Source organism: Drosophila eugracilis, unplaced genomic scaffold (assembly GCF_018153835.1).
Source record: "Drosophila eugracilis isolate 14026-0451.02 unplaced genomic scaffold, ASM1815383v1 contig_2154, whole genome shotgun sequence".
In the NCBI taxonomy this organism is placed as follows: Eukaryota; Metazoa; Arthropoda; class Insecta; order Diptera; family Drosophilidae; genus Drosophila; species Drosophila eugracilis.
The window spans coordinates 4,175,859-4,192,060 of NW_024573038.1; the positions used below are offsets into that span (position 1 = coordinate 4,175,859).

The window sequence follows — 16,202 nt, forward strand, 5'->3', positions numbered from 1 at the left end:
TAAAATGTGATAGATTCTTTGGCTGGCAATGCAATTAATATCGATAAGAAGTGCGAAGATGGCCCATTAAGTGGTCAATCAGCGATGGTTTTTGGCCACTTCTGAGCTGATTCCGACTCTTGTTTCGGATCGATCGCCGAGGGGGGCCTTGAGTGGGGCATATCGAATGGTTGGAACAAGCGTGTGATGTATGGCTCGAGTTAATCGATTCCACATAAAAATATAGTTTAGCCACGCAGAACTGCATTGGAATGGCTCCCATGGCGGAGTATCATTAAGGCAGCCACTAAAATGCTAATCGATCCGATCCGAGCTCAACAGGTATATGTCTATATTGTATACTATATATATATATATGGTAAATGTTGGACTTGGTCTTCTTCCTCTGCTTTGCATAATGCCCACACACACACACACTCACTAGCATAGAGCTAACCACAAAGTTTGAATCTTGTATTACCAGCTGACGTATTTGCTAACTGATGAATTTTATACAAATTTGATACACTCGAGGTGAACTTGATTTTGTTTGGCGGTGTTGCTTTTGCTTTTTTTTGTTGTTTTATGTTTTCGTATAGAAGCATCTATGTCTAAATGTATCTCCGTGCAGAAGCTTCAGCTCCTCAGCGCCTCAACGAGTTTGGTTCGCGGTTTTATTTTATATGAAAATTCAAATTAAAGCTAATAAATACTTAGGCGTTCATTGTGGCTCTAGTCCGAGTCGAACTTTATCTGAAATTCATTAGAAAACTGGTCCATCTAACCTTCGAGACGAGAAGATGCCACCGAGAGCGGGGTACTGGGCAGGGGACTTCACACTGATTGACGTCTTTGGATTGCATAATCCAATTAAGTTGGTGCTAATCGCCTCAAATGCCATGTCAACTTGAGTTAAAGCCATTAGATCCTTTCAGGTATTCATCAGGACTAAATGCTATCTTGGCGATTGGTTTGCCTGACCAAGTCAAGGCTCCCTGAAGCGGAAGACAGCGGGTAGCTCCCAAAATTCTGTAGATGAATGTGTGGTCTTGGACCCGGGTCAACAAATCATAAATGCCACTGAAACTGAAATTTATGGCCGGCTGGGAAAATATGTGGCTTTTTCGTGCCTTCACAAGTGCAGAATGGTGTTCGTGGCTGCCATTACGATCAGACACTTCACTGGCCACCGATTGTCCAGACTTCGATAAATTATAAATATATGTATATATTATTGGGCTCTGGGAAGTGCGTCAGTGTGTGTTACCTTATGAGAAGCTACTTTAAGTCAAAATTAAATGACCATCGATGGGCAAAGTCGAAAGGGGAATACCCTTTAACTTAAACTAATTCACTAGATAATTCCATTTTAGTTCCAATTTTTAAGTTAGTTCTTAGAAACGCAAAACTGGAATTATTGATACTCAAATTTTCAATTTTAAGTTTAGATTAATAATTTTAATCAGTATTAATAGGCATATCATCAAAAGTATAAATACATATTTGCAATTTAATCTTTAAACGAGTTACTATTAAAAATTGAAGGACTTACTTTAATTGTCTTTTAATTTTAGTAATTCACCATTGTTAAAGTTGTTAAAAACTGTATTAAAAGATATTAAAATTTCATTTGGCATACTTAATTGGTTTTTTAATTTAACATCATTTAAGATAATTAAGGCTATCAAAACATTGATCTATGAACTATCAGATAGGAAACTATCTGATTGGTAACAGATAAATAAGTATATTTAGTCTCAAATTAGATATATTTTTTTAGAAAAATTAACTAATTCCACAGTAAATCAAAGGGTGTGTTCGATGAAAAAATAAAAGACTGACAAATTTGCATGTCTGCCTTTTAATTTGGATTTTCGGGCGTAGAATCGCCGCTGTCAAAAGTGGTCTGCCTACAAGATATAAGTAAATGGCAATATATTATGTACTGGGACGAACCAGTTGGCTATTAAAATGAGGCGATATAACCAGTTGGCCAGCAGTTCCCAACCCGAAACAAATGGATTTTATACGAATTTAATTTTTGGCTCGATGTTTTTATTTGGCCAATCCGTGTAGAATTTATACATCCACTTCGAGGGTCTGAGCCTGATCTGTAGCTCCAATTCATACATTATATTTTTATCTCATTTGTGTATATTTAATTTTTGTATTTAATTTTGGCCTTAAACAGCCTTGTGGCCGTCGACGCGTGTGACTCGGAGTCGGAGTGCTCCAATTTCTGTTTTTATTTGCACTCCAAAATGTTTGTTCGTATCCGATTGTTAGCTAGGTGGCTTGGCTGTATCTCAGAGCCAAGTGGGCTAATTTGGCAGCCAAGATGGCAGGGGTGAAGTGCACTCTCGAGATGGCCATTAATCAGGTCTTGATGTGAGCCATCAGCTCAAGTTCCATTTCGAGCACCTTCCGTTTTCGTTTTGACCCGCGGAGCATCTCGGGTCTCGGCCTGAACTTGAGACGGGGTGTCGCCTCAGCTTAATGATAGGCTCAATTCGGTTACCGATCTCCAGCGGTCTCCTAGCCTGATTAATGGATAACGCTCGACGGGTCTTGTAAATTCTGGTTAAGCCCGGCACTTTCGCTTTAAAAGGCCATGCGGAGAGTTGGTTAAACTTTCAAGGGTCACTCGGTTATGTAATAGGCCGGGGCAGGGCAGAGATTCTGTTTAACCGGTTCTCGTTGGACAGGTAGTCAGTCTCACAGTTCCCAGCGCGGTGACCCTCAACGGTTCCCAAAAACTTTGTCTGGGTGTTTCATTTAACGCGACAAGGATTCCAATGGCAATGGCCCGCAATTGTGGCCCATAAATTGCTGGCCGAATAAAACTGGTTAACGCTCGCCCGGCCGTGTCCTTGATAAGGCTTATTAATATTTTTGTTGTTTCTGGGTCTTTCGCGGGGGAAAAACACGTTTATTTTTTTTCACTCACTCGCCACACCAGCTTTAATTTGGCAGCTAGCTGCAGGTTTTGTTTCAAGTAAATTTCACAGATTTTAAATGAATTTCAAACGCCATTTATCCATCGACGTGGAATATCCATTAACTAAATGCCGTTAGCAGGTTGTTTATGCGATTTGCCCGACGCGACTGTTAACAATTATTCAATCGCATCGCAAGCATTGTACATTTTGCCAAATCATATTCATAAATTTACGGTCGGAATTTCTGGATTTCTCTGCATTGAAATCAGCTAACTGTACTTCTTTTTGTTTAAACAAAGTCGACCGAGATCGTGTTGAGAGAATTAATTTGTGGCTTATCGCTCGATCTAAATCAATTTAAGGTTAATGTTTCACATATCGTTGGTGCGATAAGTCAGCTCTTATTTATTTCCATTCAGCCCATTCAGATATGGCTAAGAGTCTTAATCGATATTGGTCAGTCTGATTAATGGACTCAATGAATGAATTATGAACTTCACTCAAGGCCAATTACCCGAATTTAGCTCAATTGTATACAGAAATATTTAAGTTTTAAAGTCTTCCACCTTTTATCTTTAACAGAAATAATTAAAATCTGTAAAAATAAATTAAGTCTTGTTTAATTATAAGTTTTGAAGAATGTTATTTCTTCGCTTAGCAATTTTAATTTGAAGCCATTGCACTTCCTTGAACCCCCAAAAAAAACCACAAACAAATTAGCATTTAAAGTAGATTATTGATTAAGTAAGCATTTAGCTTTGTTTTGACTTGTCAAATCTTAAGCAGATGTTTAAGGAAATTTGTCTTTCTAGAAACTTTCCATTTCGAAGATTGACATCTTGTAAATTCCAGTTTGGACCTTCAATAAAGGTATTAGGTATTTCCACTTCCTAGACCAGAACTTTAAGCCGAATTTAAAAGTGATAAAAAAAAAATTGAAACAAAGTGGGAAACTAGTTAGGCAAGTCGGGCGTTTGTTTGGTTGGCGGATTTACATAAATATAAATCTTAAGCAGAAAACAATATAGTCCGCCTTGACTGAAGCCATGTAGAATTTGGCAGAGAGACGCGGACAAATGCGTTATGTATAGGGAAAAATTTGCATAAATCATAAGCACAATTAACGATATTTCGGCGGTGTGTTCTGCTCCGAACGCTGACGCAGGTGACGTGACATTTGACTCGGAAATTTATATGATTCCCTCTCGAAGACAAGATCCGCGAAATTTGAATATCCACGCACTCAAAAACGCTTCTCCATCCATTCAAAGATGCGTGTATCTTCTTCTTTTTGGTGGCCAGAGAGTCATCGGCCTGCTAATAAATATTCAGTGGCGACATCTCGTTCTTGGCTTTTTTGTTCCACGGCGAACACTTTTCATTAGCCGATTTTCGGTTGACATTTTTTGTGCCTCTCGCCAAGAGACTTGATTTCAATTTTAATGGCCGGTGCGTGAGGGTATTTAATTTGCTCTAGGATTAGATAAGCCATATTAATTGTCTACCTGAATGGGTACAAGCTTTTAATAGCAGAAGTCTAGGCTTTGGGCAGCTCAATGAATCTTCTGCTTGCACGAAAAGAAGTTTAAAAATGATTTAATTTACTATATTTTATTAAATTATGGTAATATTCAGTTTTAAAAGTAAGCTACATAATTTTTAGAATTTGGAATGATGATTCCCATGTTAACATTTACAACTCTTCAACGACCTTAAACAAAATTTGCAGACTGTTAAAAATCTGTTTGTGATGAGCTTTGCTTTTTGTTTGGCCAGCAGTTTTTGTGAGGTGTACCAGAAAAAATTTAGTCAGCATTATGATTTAAGATTTGTTTACCTGGTTTTTTGCATAGTTTTTGATGATTAAAAAGACCATTTTAACAAGACAATGTCTGTAGCAGCATTCGGAAATAGCTCCAAGACGAGATCTCCACGCTGATAAAACATAATGAAAAACTAGATATCATGATTTCCGCACCCGAACACAAAAGCTAATAACAATTCACACAAAAGCTGAAACTCCCCTAGATCGGCCACTTTATAAATTTAATTTATCCGAATAGCAACCTGTCCAGAATGCGGTTTAGAACAGGCACAAGTCACGGACTTGTTTGATGTGACAGACAAACGTCCTTCGGTGGAGTCCAAAACTCGAGGCTGTAAATTCTCATATTTTTGGCATGGAAAACGTTGAATAATTGTCTGTTGCAATGTCCGATGATGCGGCACAAAAAAAGGCTTTTCCTCTAGCCGGTATTCGACACTCTAAAAACTAAAAACAAAAAAAATAAAAACAACTCAGTCGCTTCAGTTATCCGCAATGACAAATTTGAAATGTCAGCAGTCGCCGTCGACGTCGTTGTCGAGTGTCATTGCCTTTGTGGGGATGTGCGAAGCAAGTTATGACCCGAATAGTTAGCCAGCAATTATGCAATAAAAAAGTTAAGAATTAATTGTGCCTCTAAGTACCTGATGATGGCCAAAGGGGTGACTTCCGCTCGGCTGCACTTCCTTTGGGCGTTGTATTGGCCCTGACTACCCATTGACCACGCACCTTTGGGCCAAAAGAGTTCAAAGTCATTTCTATTTTTGGGATGGCTCATGACTTGGCTTGGCCAGTGGGTGTCACTCTGATTGGTTCATTAAAATCTAGACGTGACTGTTTGGCAAATTAATAAATTCTAGTTATTAAAAAAGCGAAATGCAGGCGATGACAAATGCTGAAACCCGTTTGGGTGTCGCTCAAAGAATGCAGCACTGATTGCGGATCGCGGATCGTAGATCGTAGATCGCAGATCGGCGATCATCGAGTGTGCGTTTAAAGGTCATTCGGATGATGAGGCGGAGTCGCATTCGGAGTCAGAGTCAGAGAGTCAGTTTTTAAGCCTACCTTAACATTCAACTCCAGCTGCTATCTGCTGACCCCCGGTCGCACGCATTTTTGGCCAAGTCAACCGGTTCATGTTCAATAGGCCAACTCCAACTTCGACACCAACTGCATTTAGGCCTGCTCCGGCCGGGTAATTGCCATTAGCCAACGCCTGATCTTCTCGGCCTTATTTGCCTTGGCAAGCTTCGATGGGAGCCTTGACTTGACTTCGCTTCGACTCGACGAGCCAACTTGTCTCATCGATTGATGAAATTCGGTGGCTCGGACCCATTTACCAAATTAAATGCTGCACGACAACGTGTTTAACACTAGCCAAAGACTTCTGCCAAAAAGTACGAGCATATTTGCCCAAAATCGCAGTTGGCTAAATAGAAATGCCAACAAGAGCAGGCGTTGGTGGTTGTTTCGTTGGTTGGTGGTTTGGCTGACTTAGTTGCTCCTCTGCCATAATTACTGGGCCTCAATTTGGCTGCCTTTTGTCTTAGCCATGTTATCTGGCTGTTAACTCACAAACATCAAACAACCGAGACTGGTTGACTGGCTGGTTGGAGTCTGGTCAGCAGTCAGCAGTCAGCAGTCGACGCTGACGTCAACAGAGGCAGCGACTTCGGCACATCTTCATCTGGCCAAAACGCTTTCGATTTCGGCTTTTGGCCGTGTGTTAACAGCTGTCGCCCAGGTGAAGATGCCTCTGCCGACTGCGCTGCCCGTCTGGGCAGATGCTGGGTCCGAGTATATATAGAAAATCTACAAGTTTTGATGCTTTAGTTGGTATTCCACACTCGACCTAGAAGTTAAACCAACTTAGCTTGGCATCGATCAAATTCAATCGTCCATTGAATTTGATACGATCGGTCGCGTCTTCTCCTTTTCCGATCCTCACAGTACCGTCCGCAAGGATTATCCACGCACATACGCACCCCAAAGGATTACCTCCGCACCCGGGATTATTGCAACTGCCGTTTGTAGCAGTCCGAAAGTGTACACCATGGTAACCGAACCCAGTTCCCATCTAATCTAACCTAATACCAAAACGAACAATGATCGTGTGCAAAGTGCAAAAATAAAATAACTAAACAAGTGTCCCTCGGTGTGAAGACAAACAAGACATTTCGCAAAGGAAACAGTTTTGCAGAGAAAGAAAAAGCATCAGTTTGGATAGTTTCAAATATTTTGGGATAAATTTGGTTTTACGTTGTGTTTTAAAAGGATATTTTAATAACTTAAAAGTGATATTTGGCATAACAGTAATACAAATAGATTAGAAAAAAACTAGACTAAAATATCAAACTAGATTCATTTTTGATCTGTGCCTAATGAATGTTTCATCCAAATCACCTAATTTTTCTATAGCAAAATCAATTTTAATTAATGTAACAATACAGGATAGCCCTAAAGGGTTGGCACTTAAGATATTAGAAAGTAACACATCGTAAAACTTTGCAAAAAAAAAAGGGTTTAAGTTACTCTTTTCCCATCCATTTAAGTTTAGGTTTCAATTAGGATATAAAAATAGAGTTAGTAAGCTAGTGTTGTTAGTATATTGTAGTTAACTTTTTCTCAGTGCATACCCGAGCATCGTAAATAAGAAGAAAAAGCAAACAAATTGCCAAAGCCAACTGCAGTTCCAATTCAATCGCCGTCTATTTGCATTTCACATCTTGGCTAGGGTCCAGCTCTGGACCAGGTCTATCATCAATCCGGCCGAGAGTTGACCAGCTGGCGGTTGACATTTAAACCATGTAGAAATTAAGCAAGTGGCATCGAGTGCAATGTTACGCATACGCCGTGTTGCTCGCCCACAGAGCTAAATCGCCTTGGCGCGATCCGCAATTTGCGTATTAAGTCATTAGGATGGACCAGCTGCATGTGCATTCTGCCATGTGGCGGCAGTTTCTATGTCAGCATTGACATGGCTGAAGAAGATGAAATTAAAACTTGTTTTTTTTTGTCCATAATTTTCGCTTTTGCTTCTGACATTTGCCAGTCGCAATTTGCGATTGGTGTATTTAGGTAAATAGCCATAAAAACGTTTCCATTAGGTTAGAATTCTGCTAGATTGTCATTGAAAGGCCGCCCATTATTCAAGAAGTTGAAGGGCTCCCTGGCGGTATTACCCAGGCTATAATCTCGGCGAAATCTCTCACAGTTTTCGGACTAATTTGATTGCCTCGCAGACTTGGCATTGAGGCTCTGCCCTCGATGTGGTGTGAATCGGATTAATTAGCTGCCAATTAGCATAATGAACAGCCCAGAGAGAAGCACTCTGCCTTAGCGAGTATCTTTCCAAGTCCTTTCACTTTCTTAGCCTCAAGTTCCCTCCACCCATAATTGAAACCCGATTTGATTCTCGAATTCCTAAGCCAAATTGTTGCCGATGCGATATTTAAAACAAGTTAGAACAGCAAAAAGTTCAGGTTCATTAGCATAAATTATTTTAAATAATTTACATACAAAAGTCAGATATTCGTTGAAATTAGCAAACAATCAGAAAAGGGGGAAAAAACTCATATGTAGACCTAGCCGCTTTTGGAGGTATGGGCAGTAATCTATGAGATTTGGTTATAAATGACACCCGAGGCATACTATTCTTTTTTATGGCAGATGCGTATGCTAATTTCGGCAGGCAACTTCGGATTTTCTCACTATCTTTATGGCCTGTCTTGGCTGATTATTATATAATCATGGCTAGAACTGGTCTGAAGTTTGGTGCCCGGATCCGGGCCGGTTTCTGGCATAATCGGCTATTTTTATAACCACCGAAAATTCTCCAGCGGCCAATTAATTGAGCTAGCTCATCGACCAGATGCGTCCGTCGACGAGCACTTTCATTAACTAACAATGACCTTGCCGAAAACCCCAGCGACAAATGCAAATGAACCTTTTGACAGCATCGTCGGAAGCCATAATTCAGGGGCTGCTTCCTCGGGTCCCAATCGAGCTCGTATCTCTTGTGCCGCATCGGATTAGCATAGGCATTATGTATCAATAGCGCCAATCTTCGAGATTTACATTGCTCCGGGGGTGGGGACTGACCTAGAGATGCTAATGCCTGTCAAAGTTGAATGTCTGCGTTAACATTTCGGGTGATTTTCAATGCATTATGTTAAATCGATTCGCTGGCTTTGTTGGCTGAACTTTACCACAGTTTTGAACTGCAGGCCAGCGGAGTTGCCTTGCCTCCTCTTCCGATCCGGGCCACGTCGTCACTAAGCGTGAAGAGGCGATTAGCCTAGAAGGCGATCAATTAGTCGCAATCAGGTTGTTAGAGCCAGTCGTTAGTCTGAACACCTCTGCACCGCACCACCTCCCAAGCCCATCCAGATGCAGCACCACTAACACGCCCCTTCTCTTATTCTCCTCCCCACAGAGAAGTGCACTGTTCGTCTTGGCGCTTTGCGCTGTGGCTGTGGCCACCGCATCGGCCGATACCCATGAGGTAAGTTTGTAGATCTGCTGATCTTTCAACCGCAGGAACTCATATGGAACCCACTTTCAGCGCAAGACTCGTGCCGCCGAAGGATACTTCTACCCCACGCCTCAAGTGCCGTTCGATCTGCCCGTGCGCACCACCCAGCCCCCCACCCGGCCGCCAACGCGCCCTCCCACCAGGCCACCAACTAGGCCACCCACCAAGCCACCAACGCGGCCTCCTCCGACTTACCTGCCGCCCACGAATAAGCCACCACCACCGGTGACCACTCGTCTGCCTCCTCCACCACCACCACCAAGGACTCCTCCTCCAACCAGGCCACCAACTAGGCCACCAACCACTCGTCCACCAGCAACTTACTTGCCACCCACCAACAAGCCACCACCACCGGTGACCACTCGTCTGCCTCCTCCACCACCACCACCAAGGACTCCTCCTCCAACCAGGCCACCAACTAGGCCACCAACCACTCGTCCACCAGCAACTTACTTGCCACCCACCAACAAGCCACCACCACCGGTGACCACCCGTCTTCCTCCTCCACCACCACCACCAAGGACTCCTCCTCCAACCAGGCCTCCAACTAGGCCACCAACCACTCGTCCACCAGCAACTTACCTGCCACCTACCAACAAGCCACCAGCACCAGTGACCACCCGTCGTCCAACTCCACCACCAACCAGGCCACCACCACCACCAACCCGTGCATCGACTCCGGCTCCAACTTACTTGCCGCCTACCAACAAGCCACCACCACCGGCCACCACTCGTGCCACCGTCCGCACCACCATCCGCACTACTCCTCGACCTACTCTGCCACCTACCAGGCCACCAACTCGCCCACCAACCACCTACTTGCCTCCCCCAACTGTGCGCACCACTCGCCCACCTCCACCACCCACTCGTCCCCCGACTAGGCCACCAACCACCTACTTGCCTCCCCCAACTGTGCGCACCACTCGTGCCACCCCACCACCAACTCGTCCCCCAACCTACCCACCTACCACTCGTCGTCTGACGACCCCGGCTCCTACTTACCTGCCACCCACCAACAAGCCACCACCACCGGCTACCACTCGTGCCACCGTGCGCACCACCATCCGCACCACTCCTCGTCCAACTCTGCCTCCTACCAGGCCACCAACTCGCCCACCAACTACCTACTTGCCACCCCCAACTGTGCGCACCACCCGTGCCACCCCACCACCAACCCGTCCCCCAACTCGTGCCACCCCACCACCAACCCGTCCACCAACTCGTCCTCCCCCAACCTACCTGCCACCCACCAACAAGCCACCAGCACCAGTGACCACCCGTCGTCCAACGCCACCTCCCACTCGCCCACCAACCCGTGCATCCACTCCTGCTCCTACTTACCTGCCACCCACTAACAAGCCCCCACCACCGGCCACCACTCGTGCCACCGTGCGCACCACCATCCGCACCACTCCTCGTCCAACTCTGCCTCCTACCAGGCCACCAACTCGTCCACCAACCACCTACTTGCCTCCCCCAACTGTGCGCACCACCCGCCCACCTCCACCACCCACTCGTCCCCCAACCAGGCCACCAACTAGGCCACCAACCACCTACTTGCCTCCCCCAACTGTGCGCACCACTCGTGCCACCCCACCACCAACTCGTCCCCCAACCTACCCACCTACCACTCGTCGTCTGACGACCCCGGCTCCTACTTACCTGCCACCCACCAACAAGCCACCACCACCGGCTACCACTCGTGCCACCGTGCGCACCACCATCCGCACCACTCCTCGTCCAACTCTGCCTCCTACCAGGCCACCAACTCGTCCACCAACCACCTACCTGCCTCCCCCACCAGTGCGCACCACCCGCCCACCTCCTCCACCGACTCGTCCCCCCACCTACCCACCCACTACTCGTCGTCTGACGACCCCGGCTCCTACTTACCTGCCACCCACCAACAAGCCACCCCCACCGGCCACCACTCGTGCCACCGTGCGCACCACCATCCGCACTACTCCTCGCCCTACTCTGCCTCCCACGAGGCCCCCAACTAGGCCACCAACCACCTACCTGCCACCCCCAACAGTGCGCACCACCCGCCCACCTCCTCCACCCACTCGTCCCCCAACCCGTCCCCCCTACCCGTCCACCAACCACCTACCTGCCACCCCCACCAGTGCGCACCACCCGCCCTCCTCCACCACCCACCCGTAAGACCACCGTCTACGTGCCCCCACCAACCGTGCGCACCACCGTGTACGTGCCACCCCCGACTCAGCGCACCACAGTCTACGTCCCACCCCCACCAACCAAACACCAGGGCTACTCGTACCCCGTGCCCAGCATCCCCTTCACCTTCTAGACTTATAGATCTAGAGATGATTAGGGATAGGGCCTTCGTCTAGGGCTAGATTGATCTAGTCAATACTCGTACAGTCTAACGTTACACGATCAGCCGCCAGCGGTGCTAGAGGGCGCCACTGGGGCGCCTGCAAGGACGACACTTGTTTGTTTTTATTTTATTTTTGTAATTAATGAATCGCATACTCATACAGCTAGGGATCATTGTAAATGAGTGCCCCAATTGTACAGCTAACAGTCTATCCAACTCTTGCTATGTTCTACCACTACGCTACGATCGATGGGCGGCCGTCGTCTGTGACGGACGCCAGCTCAAGACTATATAGCTCTATATTACGATTAAATAAACCTTTTATTCGGATCGCTGAAACCTGAACAATAAAATAAGTTTTTCGAATATTTATAAGCATTTTCTTTTGCTTTCTTCTGGGGATGGGGAAATGTGAGCTAACTTGCGGTCTTTGAAAACTGGACATCTGTAACGCTTAACCAGCAATTCCTGAAACACGAACAATGAAATACATTTTTCAAGTATTTCCACGCATTTATTTTATATTTGGCAAAGCGGGAAATGGGAGCAATTCATGTCCGGGAGATGTTGTGGTCTGGTTGGGCGCTCATCTTTAAGCCGCTATCATAAAAGTCGGTTTTTACGACTATGCTAAGGAGTTTGTTGCTTGCAAGCAATAAACTGCTTAAGGTGCAGGTTAATAGTTAACCTTGACATTCACTGGTGGCAGAGCGCAATTTAAATTCTTTGAATTTAGAAACTGGTTCTAAGCTAGATTGTACATTTACATATTGGATAGTAAGTAAAAGTTTTCTTTACAATACTGAAGGTTTTTTTGAGAAAATCCTCTCATTATCAGAAAAATCAATCTATCTAAGTTTTGTACTTAAAAAGTTACCTATTTTTAAAATTAGTAAATCCTTGAATCGAGTTATACTAAAAATGACTTTGACAGTGGGAATTACAATATAAAAATGTTGCATCAGTTTATCATTTTATTTCCTATCATCTGTGATCATTTCACTTTTATGAATATAGTTTAGGAATTAGAATGTTTAATAGCATTATAAACTCCTCCGTCAGAGCATAACCACTTCGGATTTATTGCCCCCTCGAGATATTTCTAGTCACTTCGTTTGCGATCTTCAGATTTTCATGGTCAATGCGCTTTTTTGATATCTCTTTCTTTTCCCCATGCTTGGGAGCACCAATTCGCCTGAGCAATCAAATTATTTGTCTGCAGTTCGCTGTTTTGCTTTCGCAGCCAAACTATTAAACTTTCTAATTAAGCTGTTGCACTTGGGCCGATATAACCATCGCTTTTTAGGCGCCGCCAGCGCCTGGCTGCACTCAGTCATCGTTGCGATCCGCGATGAGGCAGAAGCTCAAGCCCACATTTATAAAGCGATAGGCAAGCCGAGTGGTTCGAGCAGCAGAGTCCGGAAAGATGTTCATGCAGCCAGCAGCCAGTCAAGGACAAAGGGACACTCGAACGCGACTGGATCCAGGCTCAACTAAAGGCAGGCGGTGGATTATGGGCCTGATTCTGGGGTACACAATTGTGAGTTGACCATATCTATAGCTTTTTAACAGATTACATGCAGAAAGGCAAAAGTTTAAGGATATATTTCATCACATATTAAAACGAACCAAAAACTCTTAACAAACTTATCTTTAACAAAAAATGTCCTTCATTGTGTGCGTATAAAATCCAAAAGTAAAAACTGGTGAGATCACATCTTATAATTTTGGAAACAATTATGAGACTATCTTGATTGGGTGAAATGGCTTTGCAATTGTTCATCTCTTAAGATTCAATTTATGTAAACAATTATTTCTCAATGCTTTGTTTTTTTGGCAAAATAAGCAATTATCTTGAAGCACATGTAACCTTATAATCTTTGATCTTATTTTGTGTATGCCTTGCAGATGTCTCTCATGGTAGTGAAGGTCGCCTCCGCAGCTACACTTTATCAGCAGCACCAACCGCAGCATCTACAGCAGCAATCGCCCAACGACATTGAGTCCTCAGCAGACGAACCATCCACGACGGAGCCCGAGCCCTCAGACGGTGACAGCGACATCGAGAAGATGCGGGCCAAGTTGCAGCAACTGCAGCACGAACAGCAGCAACAATATCTGCGCCAGCAACAACAGCAGTTGCAACTGCATCTCCAGCAGATGCAGGCGTCGCAGGGAGCTGCTGGGGAAACCGCCTACTTATTGGAGCGTGCCGATAGCAATGTTGCACCTATCTACGGGACGTGGCGCACGAAAGCGCAACGGCAGCAACACGCAACATCGTCACACGAACCGGACGACGCCCATGTGTATGAACGTCTGCCAAAGAGATCGTCGACCATGACGCCTCTAAGGGGGTTGCTGCGTGATCAGATGCCACGCCCACCGCGTCTTACCACCCAGGACATGCAGTTGTCCTTGGGCTCACCTTCGCCGCCGCCGGCACCCACAAAAGGTTTACTTAGACGTCAGTACTCGGAAACACCGGGAAGCCGAGCTCTGCGAGCTCAAGAAGAGTTCAACCCGAAACCCTTTCACTTTCCCTACGATGGCCCGAATCCTGAGCAGTTCACAAAGGGTGAGAGTCGTCCTGCTGAACAGTTGAACAACATCCAGGACATTCTGCAGCACCTGCACATCGGAGGACTGGCACCCAGTAAATTGCCACCCATGGTGATGATGCCAACGGGCTTGCATATAGCTGGCAGCTTCAAGAATTTCAAGTCTAGTGGGATAGGAAATTTCTTTCGGGGAAAACGCAACAAGAAGCAGATGCAGTTCAGCATTCCGATGCCCATGTTTCCAATGGCTATGCCCATGCCTATGCAGTGGTACAATCCCGGAGTAATGCCCCACCAAAGGGTGTCCATTGATCAGCTATATCCTTACAAGCCTCGATCGCCGCAGGATGTCAACCTGTTGGCCATGCAGCCACTAGGGAATGGCAAACCTTTGTCTAAAAAGAAGAAGAAGAAGCAACAGCAACAACAACAGCAGCAACAGCAACAGTTACTGGAGCATGGCAGCCAGCAGCACTTTGTGGCAGATCCCTTCGGGCAGCACTTTCAACCACCTGTGCTCACCCTGAATGCCACCAGGCAGCCGCTTCTTAAAAGAGTTCCATTTAAGCTCAATTTAGATATATATCCGGTGCTGCCTCCCTCACGACCTGCCTCTGTCATGCGGCATCCATTCCAGCAGGATTACGCTTTACCCTCGCCTGCTGCCTTAACGGGAACCACAGCTGCCGCTTTCCAGATGGGTCATGGCATCTACCAGACGCCCTTTAAGTTTCCCACCCAACAGCCTGTTGTTTTCCCCGATCAGGCTACCAGATATAGTCAGCAACAGGCGTTGTACCACGCCCAGTCCCACAAGTATCCGCCTCCGAAGAGCGTGCATGCTGATGAACCTATTTATGGACAGAGTCCTGGACAGGGTCAGAGCCAAGGGCAGCAGGGTCAGGTGGAAAGCCACACTAGCCCCATCATGTTGCACTTGAATGTTTTTCCCAAGCAGAAACCTACAGCAACAATACGCGCCTCAACCAATCCATTCTACAATCACAACATGCAACGTAACGCGATTAATTCAAACGATTTGCCGCCACCCAATCCACCCAATCCCATAGAACCGAGACAGGCGGTTAATGGCAACACCACTCACCAGCAACAGCAACAACAGCAGCAAAAGCAGCAACAACAACAGCAGCAGCACCAACAGCAGCAGCAGCAACTCCAACAGCAGCAACAACATCATCTATCGCTCAATCAAACACAGCAGCAACATCAACCGACTCGGCAGCAGCATCTTTCATCTCAGCCGGGAAATCGCTCAAGTACCATTTCCCGCAGTGATAACTTGCCGCTGCTTGATTTTGAGCATCCCATTGTAGCAGCTGATCATCCAGATCCTGTATCCTTGGCCAGCATTCGTCAGGATCATCGATATAGAAAAACCCCAGTGGATGAGCACTATCGCTACCCGAAAAGCGCCAACATCGAGCAGTTGGCAGCCGAGGCACAGACCGCCTCGCTTTTCCGCTTTCCCGTCGAGGATCTGATACAGTTTCAGGTGGATGATGCTCTCTAACCACTAACTACGCTAGATGTACTTAGAGTAAGTTAGGGATAGCAATATCATTCCATATAGCAACGATTTATTAACCCTAACAAATTTTAATGAAATATAGATTAAATGTATGTTTATTTATATCAACAAGAGGTTTTCTATTGGCTAAAACATTTTAGTAGGGTTGATAATTTAATCAAACCTATAAATTATATCTCAATTTATTAGCTTAGATTCATCAGCTTTAGCTTTAACAGAAACGATTGGGTAAGTAATGTATTATCTAAATTTAAGTTTCCACGTTGATACGGTGAGAAATATTCCCTTAAAAACCTAATATGAAAGATTTCTCATTGCTGATTAAAGTAGACTTTTATTTTTAGTGAAAATACTTTTTTTGTACAGCCCAAAAGTAGGCTTCTCACCAAACGCTGAGTTTTCATTGCCAATTCCACTGCGCGTGCGCGAAACCCGCACCAAAACAGAACCGGCATGAGCTGAAAACCAGTATTC

The 16,202-nt window shown here is 45.3% G+C and overlaps 2 protein-coding genes across 2 annotated transcripts; both read left to right on the forward strand.

Moving 5' to 3' along the window:
• The first annotated feature begins 6,583 nt into the window (after window positions 1-6,583).
• LOC108108651 (proline-rich extensin-like protein EPR1) lies at window positions 6,584-11,990 on the forward strand. Its single transcript, XM_017216754.2, is given in 4 exon segments — window positions 6,584-6,799; window positions 9,179-9,247; window positions 9,308-11,347; window positions 11,349-11,990. Coding segments are annotated over 4 exon segments (2,352 nt in total). The 5' UTR covers window positions 6,584-6,796; the 3' UTR covers window positions 11,589-11,990.
• Window positions 11,991-13,044: 1,054 nt separating this feature from the next.
• Window positions 13,045-15,747, forward strand: LOC108108424 (alpha-protein kinase 1). The gene is made up of 2 exons (XM_041818289.1): window positions 13,045-13,158; window positions 13,527-15,747. The coding sequence occupies exons 1-2, from the start codon at window positions 13,045-13,047 to the stop codon at window positions 15,708-15,710; spliced, it is 2,298 nt and encodes a 765-aa protein (XP_041674223.1). The 3' UTR covers window positions 15,711-15,747.
• Window positions 15,748-16,202: the final 455 nt, after the last annotated feature.

Coding starts and splice junctions, on each gene's coding strand:
- LOC108108424 (XM_041818289.1), top strand. CDS start 13,045: ATGTTCATGCAGCCAGCAGCCAGTCAAGGACAAAGGGACACTCGAACG. Junction 13,159..13,526: donor TGATTCTGGGGTACACAATT/GTGAGTTGACCA, acceptor TATGCCTTGCAG/ATGTCTCTCATGGTAGTGAA.